The sequence below is a fragment of the Tupaia chinensis genome, unplaced genomic scaffold (assembly GCF_000334495.1).
Source record: "Tupaia chinensis unplaced genomic scaffold, TupChi_1.0 Scaffold138725_1, whole genome shotgun sequence".
NCBI classification, from domain to species: Eukaryota; Metazoa; Chordata; class Mammalia; order Scandentia; family Tupaiidae; genus Tupaia; species Tupaia belangeri.
Window position 1 is genome coordinate 2,084,098 of NW_006198617.1, and position 8,919 is coordinate 2,093,016.

General features: G+C 53.5%; 1 protein-coding gene across 1 annotated transcript in view; it reads left to right on the plus strand.

Annotated features, from left to right (window-relative positions):
• Positions 1 to 8,919, plus strand: part of GID4 (GID complex subunit 4 homolog) — a gene marked incomplete at its 5' end in the record, with an annotated part of 25,426 nt that overhangs the window by 9,124 nt on the left and 7,383 nt on the right. Inside the window, 2 exon segments of the mRNA XM_014592915.1 lie at positions 5,876 to 5,977; positions 8,310 to 8,440. Of these exon segments, the coding sequence (XP_014448401.1) occupies positions 5,876 to 5,977; positions 8,310 to 8,440 (233 nt within the window).

Sequence of the window (8,919 nt, forward strand, 5' to 3'; positions counted from 1 at the left end):
ATGAGGACCTTAGGACTGCGTCTGTGGCTTGCCAGGCAAGGTGGAGGATGCACGCGCTTGCCAGAGCGACACAGAGAGAGGAGGCGGGAGAGCATTCCCCACCAGGCATGGTCGCATCACAGGCCCTCCTCCACTTCTTCCTTCTGAGGTTCCAGGCATGTGCACACACACGCACCCAGCGTGTTTCTTGAGCTTTCAGGTCCAGGCCTAAGAACTTAGGTTCAGGCTGTGTGGGATCTGAACCACCTTGCCACTGGCTGGCCCTGCCTATTTATAGATACATAAACAAGTGGCAAATGCAATGAACAGTATAAGGGGACTTCCAAAAGTTTGTGAGAAAAGTAAAATTAAAGCATGAGTTTACTTTAGTGCGAAAAAACAGTCTAAATCCATGCCTAACTTTTTCATGTGTATTTTCTATGAACTTTTCATGGAAACTTTTTTCTCTTCTAAGTAGCATGTGACAACTTGTTTATTCCTTCAGTGACGTGTTCTTCTAAAAATTGTTTTTATTTTATTTATTATTATTATTGTTATTTCAATTTGCTTTTTAGGGTATGTGTGCGCACCAGAAAGAGAGAGAGTCAGTGAGAAAGCAAGCTGCCAGGTCCGGGACTCGAACCGTGGTCAGCCATTGGGAGTCCAGAGCCTTACCTACCACACCACCTGCTGACCCCTCAATGATATGTTTTATAATAATTAGCATTTTTTCAGACATCATTTGCATATATTTCCCCTTCTATAAATTGTCTTAGGTCATGTAATAGAATTAGATGTATTTCTGCATCTAATTAAGATACATCAAGATAGCCTACCAAAACGCTCACTGCTAGAAAGAAGAATTGCTATGAAAGCGGCAGGTGCCAGGTTGAGAAGGGCCAGTCCATGGCTTGCAGGAGACTTGACTGTGAGCAGTGGGGTGTTGCAGCCTGTTTGGGGGTGAATACCTTGGAAAGTAAGATCTAATTCCGGGTCCACTTTGAACACTAGAATATCCAGAATGTACCTGTGGGACCGCCCACATTCCTTTCTGGGAGACCGCACATGAACGAGTGCAGTCAGAGACTGCCTGTGGCCGAGCCATTGTGAGGGACTTAACCCAGATCTGTTTCCACGGCGCACGGGCCAGTCAGCCCTGTCTGACGGGTGGGGACTGCGAGCCCCGTGACTGGTTTCGTTCAGTATCAGGAAGAAGTTAGGCAAGGCTGGTTCTGCAGAAGGTTCCAGCACTCATTCGACGCCCTGTTCTGACATCTGGGCTTGTCCACAGGAGTATCCAACCCTCACAACCTTCTTTGAAGGAGAAATAATCAGCAAAAAGCACCCTTTCTTAACTCGAAAGTGGGACGCAGATGAAGACGTTGATCGGAAACACTGGGTGAGTCGGGCTGGTCGCTCTGGGCGGCCCAGGGTCTGCTGGAGGATGACCCCGGTCTTCCCTCCCAGGGGTCCGCGGGGCTCTGTAGCCAGGGGGAGGGAGGCCGTTCCTCCACCCAGGCCTCAGCTCACCCGCCTTCCCTTCTGTTGGTTTGTTTCTTCTAAGTTCATTTCATCAGAGAGCGAGCGAGACCCAGGGTATGTGCCAGCATCCCTGAGGGTCTTCACGCCGCAGTCCACCCCAGCCTCAGCCGGCCTGGGTCACTGGCACGCATGCACACACCCAGTGTGCTCGGGGCAGTCCTGGCCGGGAACCCAGGAGGAGGCGGCGTGTGGGTCCGGCTGTGCTCCCCTGTGCCTTGGCCCCAGACCTCCCCTACGCAACCGATGGTTACCCGACGACAGACCCGCAGAGTTCCACCAAGGCCAGCTCTGCTGTCAGCAGTTCCTGCCCGTGGTCCATCTCCCGTGCATCCTTCCTCTCCAGTCCCCTCCGCCTGGGGGGACCCTGTGACCCAGCAGTTGTCACTGACTGTAGGGTCGATGGGAGGTGGAGGTGCCCCTCAGGGAACCTGGCCTCGTGCTGGCTTGCCGGTGACACACAGCCACGTCGCTGCTGGTCCCCGCCCCACTAGACTCAGGAGAGGACAGCGCCCAGAGCTCCAGGCTCCCCCTTTACCGTCTGTCCTCCGGTCACAGCCGCTTCAAGATGGTTGTCCCAGCGTCCTCAGTGACAGTCCCAGAAGTCTCCCGTCTTCAAAACTCCCCCCTCAGCCTGGTGTGACAGCGTTTCAGCTTAGTGGCCACACCGGTGAACCTCCAGCGCTGGCCAAGTCCAGTGTGCTCGCCCCAGAGGCAGCTGTGTCCGTGACAAAGGTTCTAGAACTCATTCTCCCCACTGCCACTCACACCCTGGTTCTGGCATGACGCAGCAGGCCCTGGCCTGAGACAGCCTCGCTGCAGATCAGCTGCTTCTTTATTAACGCTTTTTAACTTGAGTTCGGGAGGAGCACCTGCGAAATGCCAAGTTTGGGTTGAATACGTTTTTAACTTTCAGTTGCCAGAGGGCATGTGTACTCACCAGGAGTGGAGAGGAGGAGAGAGGGAGAAGAGAAAGCTCCTTCCAAGGGAGCGTAGTCAGACCTCCTCCCTCACCACCATCTCTCCATTCTGTACGGTGTGGGGCACATATGCTCATAGGCCCAGTATGATTTTTGTTGTTTATTTTTATTTTTTCCCCCGGTGTTTTGTTTTGTTTTTAAGATAGATTATTGCTATAGGGTGCGTGCACTCACCAGAGAGACAGAAAGCAAGAAATCACCTCCTAGAGGTCATGGCCATCCTGCAGTCCCTTCTCCTCCTGGGATTTTGGGCACGCACACACATACTCCAAGCGTGAGTGTCAAGCCTCTGGGTCCAGGACTCAAACCCTGGTCAGCCATGTGGGAGTCCAGTGACATAACATTATACCATCTGCTGGTTCCAGTTTTTTTTTTTTTTTAAAGACGTTTTTGCCTTAAGGCATGTGCACTCACCATAGAGAGACAGAGACAGTGAGAGGGAAAGTGAGAAATCACCCCCCAGGAAGATGGCCACGCCACAATCCTTTCTCCTCTATTCTCCTCCCAGGAGGAGCTCCCCTTTTTCTTTTATTAAAGTTTCTTGGCCATGCATGTACATGCTCCCAGCATGAGTTTCAAGCCATCGGGTCTGGGACTCAAACCGCAGTTGGCCATGTGGGAGTCCAGCGATGTAACTGCTGTGCCATCTGCTGGCCCTCTCCTCTAGTGTATTTTTCAAGCCACTGGATCCCAGATTCTAACTGTGGTCAGCCATAGAAGATCTGGCTCTATTAATCATTATGCCACAAAGCTGGCCCTAAATTTAAACTTAAATTTGAGCTTTTTAAGTCATTTTGTGAAAGCTATTGTTTTGATTTTTTAGAAAACGGACACACAAAGCTAGATAGTTTTCTGTCTTTGTCACTCGAGTCAGTGAACAAGACCCAAGTATCCTGAAGGCGGGGGAGCCCAGGTGGTGTGATGGCCCAGTGCCGGGGTCCAGACAGTGCCAGTGATGCTCTGCAAAGCTGACCCACACAGGGTGCGCCCAGTCTGCATGCAGCGACCTCTTTGAGTACCCTGGGCATTCTCGTGCCCACGGTCCAGGGTGGGCGGGGGTGGATTGTGGCCTTAAGAACCTGCTGAGGGTGCTGTCCTTCTTTCTCTCTGTGTTGTTCATGGAAGAAAGAAAGAAACGTGAAAGAAAGAAAAAGCAGAGCTGCGTGGTGTCCTTTGCACCAACCCTGCCTTACACCCAGTGTGGTTCTCTTTTATCAAGAGAGATTTTTGCTATAGGGCACATGCACTTGTTGGAAAGACAGACACAGAGAGACAGAAAGCGAGAAATTACCCTGAAGGGTGGCCACACCCCAATCCCTTCTCTTCGAGTTTCCTCTTGGGATTTTGGGCACTCACACATGCACACGCACCTGGTGTGAATTTAAAGCTGCTGGGTCAAGGATTCTTAACGGGTCGATTACGTGAGAGTCCAGCGACATAACCATTACACCGTTTGCTGGTCCCTTTTTAAAATGCTTTTGTCATAGAGAGCAGTCACCGGAACAGCTAGAGGGGGAGTGAGAAATCACCCCCAGGGGAGATGGCGACATATCAGTCCCTTCTCCTCCTCTCTCCTCCTGGGATTTCGGGCACACATACACACACACCCGGTGTGAGTTTCTTTCAAGCCGCCAGGTCCAGGACTCAAACCACGATCCGTCATGTGGAGTCCAGCGCCTTAACCACTGTGCCACTTGCTGGCCCCAACACAGCTTTTTCTGCATGGCTTGCTACCTCATGAGGTAGCTCCTTCCTCGGCAGTCCCAGTGTGGAAAGTTTCCTCGTAGTAAACCACAGCCTTCTCCCCTCCACCAGTTTTCCGTTTCGAGTTGGCCCTGCAGAAAGCAAAGTCCTTGAGGCCCAGTGGCTGCTCAGTTTTGGGCTAGGTTGGCTGCCAAGGCCTGGAAAGCTACTTGTGACGTTCCCATTGACTTCCTCAGACCCTGGTCTTTGCTAGACTGGATCAAAACCCTCTGGGTGAGCAAGGGACTTGGAAGGCTACCCTCGGCGAGTGTGGTAGGGTGAGGCAGCAGGGCCTGCGGGACGCGCAGGACTGGCCGCGCCGATAGGACTCAGCTTTCCCGGAGTCTTCCCGACCCACGGGCATGCCCAGGTGCCCAGCTGGGACTCTGGGAGCTCTACACTGGGCCTCCACGCATCCGGATTTGCAGCGTGCATCTGGTAAACCTCACCCCTGGTCTCGTTTTCCACTGTAGACGAGAATCAGGACGTCATGCTGAACTGCACCTTCAGGTGTTCCTGGGCGATACTGAAGGGTGGTATGGGGGTACGCTTAAGTCAAGACTGTCTGTCCTCACTACTTAGAGCAGAAATACCTGTGTGACAGAAGTCTGTGACTTTATCTTAAAAATATTGTATTTAAATTTTTTTTTATGGGAACCAGTAGATGGCATAATGGCTATGTCACTGGACTCCCATATAGTCGACCATGGTTTGATTCCCAGACCAATGGCTTAAATTCACGCCGGACATGTGTGCCCAAGATCCCGAGAGGAGAATGGAGGAGAAGGGATTGCAGCGTGGCCATCCCCCGGGGGGTGATTTCTCACTTTCTGTCTCTCTGTTTCTCTCTCTTTCTGGTGAGCGTATGCACCCTATAACGAAAACCCCTAAAAAAAAAAAAAAAAAAAAAAAAACAAGAGTTTTCTTATGAAATTACTACATGCTTATTCAGGAATATCTGAAAAACATAAAAGCAAAAGGGAGGAGCTCAGCTCTAACGACAGTACAGAAGCTTAACCCTGTCGTCATCTCCTGAGTCTCGTCTGGGTTATCTATCGTTTTCTTTTCTTTCTTTCTTTCTTTTTTTTTTACAAAAACAAGATCATAAGATATGGTTTTATAACCTATTTCTAATCTCCATTTTAAATGTAATTATATTTTACCTGTTTTCAGTTTCTCCTTAACTGGCCAGGAGCCTCACGTCCTGCCCAAGGACCAAGCTTGACTGAACCCTCGCTCTCCCACGGCCGGACAGGCTGTTTCTAGCTGTCCTGCAGGCTCTCCCGCTACTGTGGGTTTACCTACGGAGCTCTTCCTGCTCTGAGAACGGGCTCTGGAAGGCACCCGTGCCCATCCTTGGCCTTCTCCTGGGCCGTGTTAGCTGGGCAGGTGGTCTGGCGGTGCCCTGCTAGGGGCCAGGGCTCTGCCCTGGAGCTCAGGTCTGCGTTCCCGCAGGGTGACCAGAGGCCCCGTCACTCCTCAGCCTTAGCTGCCCTGTGTGTGTGTGTGGGGGGGGGCACGTCTGCCAACTGCCATGCCTTTGGAAAGGTGCTCGCACCTGGGCACGGAAAGGGAGTCCTGGCACCAGCCCTCCGCTCTTGATTGATCCATTGAACCCTGCGTTTTGCTTTCAGGGCAAGTTTCTGGCTTTTTATCAGTATGCAAAATCGTTTAATTCAGATGACTTCGATTATGAAGAGCTGAAGAATGGGGATTATGTCTTCATGAGGTGGAAGGTAAGGCCTCACCCAGCAATCCTCTGAGGCTCCCACTGGGGTGCACCCACACATCTGCCCTGCCCAGCTGTCCCTCCCAGCCACGGGCTCCCCGTGGCAGTGCCTGACACGTGTGAAGAGCACGCCCTGGTTCACGCAACATCGGCTGGTGGTTCTCGGGTGAGCCGTGCAGGTCTCTGACACTGCTGTGCCCGCTCCATTTCCTCTCTCCCTCCCAGGAATCCCTCTGGACCTCCGGGTTGAGTCATTCTGTGGGTTCAGGGCAAGCCAGGCTTTCTTTGACTGAGTCACGTCCCCCTGTCCTTGCCGTGGGTCTCAGCGCTGCTCCTCCACATCCTCCCCCTGGGCCTGGCAGTCTCAGGTCCTCAGCTTCCCTCCAGCTCAGGAAATGAGGGGCAGGAATGGAATGTGGTGTTTCCAGTCCCCAGCCCTAGCTCCAGCTCCAGCCGGGACTCTCCGTGGCTGGCTGACTCAGTGGCTGGCTCCCAGTGAGGAGTCACCTGTGCTCCTTGTTTTAGAGAGCAGAGCGTTTGCAGCCCTGGGGTGGCACAGCCATGGAACAAGTTCATCAGAGCACTCTGAACACGCACCCGCCCCAGCCCTGGTCCCCGGCATTGGGGAAGACCGCGTCTTACTTGGCATCGTGCCAGCTTTCGCAGAGACCGGGCACCCACCCCTTACTTGGCGTCGCTCATCACTCTGAGGGGTGAACACGGTCACTCCCCGCTGGAAGGCACGGGGAGTCAGTGGCGAGTCCCACCCCATGAGCTCACCATCATAGGGGACGCATGCCAGCCAGACCCTGCCAGAGGAAGTGTCTCCTAATTTTAAGATTAATTTTTTTGGCCTTAGGGCATGTGCACTTGCAAGGGCGGGGTGGGGAGAAACACAGTGAGAAGGAAAGCGAGAAATCACCCCCTGGAGGGGATGGCCACGCTGCAGTCCCTTCTCCGTTCTCCTCCCAGGAGCTCGGGCACGCGCGCACATGCACCTGGCATGACTTTGAAACACTGGGTCCAAGACTCCGACCACCCTCGGCCATGTGGGAACCCAGCGATGTAACCACTATGACATCTTCTGGTCCCATTAAAGAATCATTAGCTTTATTTATTATTATTATTCATTTTAATTCACCAGAAGGAGACAGAGAGAGAGAAAGTAAGCCACCAGGGCTGTGAACTGAACCGTGATCGGTCAGATTCGGTGCCACAACCACCACGTCACCTACTGGCCCCGAGATTCATTTTTAAAATTTGAATTTTGGGGGCCAGCAGGTGGCATGGTGGTTAAAGCAGTTAAGATGCTGGATTCCCGCATGGCCAGCTGTGGTTTGAGTCCCGGACGCAGGGGCCTGAGAATCAACACCTGGCGTTTGTGCTTGTGTACCCAAGACCCCGAGAGCCCTCTCTGTCTCTCTCTGGAGAATGTGCATGCCCTATGGCAAAAACCTGAACAGTTTTTAAATTGCTAGAATTTCAGAGATTAAATAAAAAGATTAATTTTTAAAAGCAATGGAGTCGTTGCAGATTTCTCAGGCCGACTCATCTGAGAGCCTTTAGGAGCCTTGCTGAGGCCCTGGGGCTTCAGACTGCACCCTCCCGTGCAGAAGAGATGGTGCTGGGGTATGCTTCTCAAGGTCCAGGCCAGCAGGACCAGCCCTGCCCTTCTCATAAGGTACCTGGTCAAAACAGTCCCCTCCTCCCCGTGGCCTCTGCCGAGCTGCGGAGTCAGTGGGAGATGTCACGGCAGGTGTCACGGGAACTCCTGGCCATTGATCCGAATGTCCACGGAGCCACAGAAGTGGCTCACTGTTCTCAAGGCGATCAAGAACTGCGGGACCACTCCTGGGAACTGGAGCAGAAACGTGTCCTCCTAGGGGTCTGGCTGTGGCCTCTGAAGGCAGACAGGCAGTAGGTAGGCAGTATATAGGCAGGAGGTAGGCAGTATAGAGTCAGGAGGCAGGCAGGCTGGCAGTAAGTAGACAGTACATAGGCAGTAGGTGGGCAGGAGGCAGGCGGGAGGCAGGCAGGCAGTAGGTGGGCAGGAGGGGGGCAAGAGGCAGTAGGCGCTGGTTATCGATGAGATGTGCGGACAGGGCCCCTTCTCTGCGATGCTGCTCCCAGGGGCCCCAGCACGGTTTGTGCTTTGGTGTGCAGAACACCCGAGGTACGTCAGCGCCGCTCACAGGTCAGGCTGAGACCCAGTGGCTGGCCACCACCCTGTAAATCTGGTGAGACCAGAATCCTCTCTTTTTTCAGGTGGTCCTTAAAACCCCGTGGAGCTTAGCAGGGAGCCCCGGGGCTTGGCCTGCTGACCCTCTTCCTCTGTGCAGGAGCAGTTCCTGGTCCCGGACCACACGATCAAAGACATCAGCGGTGCTTCCTTCGCCGGGTTCTACTACATCTGCTTCCAGAAGTCGGCGGCCTCCATAGAGGGCTACTACTACCACAGGAGCTCGGAATGGTGAGCTGGCTCAGCACACCAGGGCGCCACGGCCCCTCAGCGACCCGGCCAGGTGGCACTGCGGCTGGGCCCGAGCGAGAGAGTCCTGGTTCTCGCCCCGCGGCCTCCCTAAGCATGGCAGCACACGTGACCGTGACACAGAGGCAGGGGTGGATCACGGCAGGAGGGCCTCACTCTCTTTCTCTCTCCCTCTCTCTCTCTCTCTCTCTCTCACTGACTCACAGTAAACTTTTCTTTTTTTGATAATAGTATTTAAATAAATAAATGACATCAGTTGCACCTAACGGGCTTAGCACTGACGGAATGAGGTGAAAACGAAGTATCGAACGAAGGAAAGTTTGTATTTCCTCGGAGAGAGCGAGCAGGGCAGCGTCCTCAGGGCCCCATCTGCCACCCACCTGGAGCCCTAGCTGCCAGGGTTACCGAAGAGGCGGAGACCTCGGGAGGCAAGCCAGGACCTGCCTGTGTGACCTCGGCAT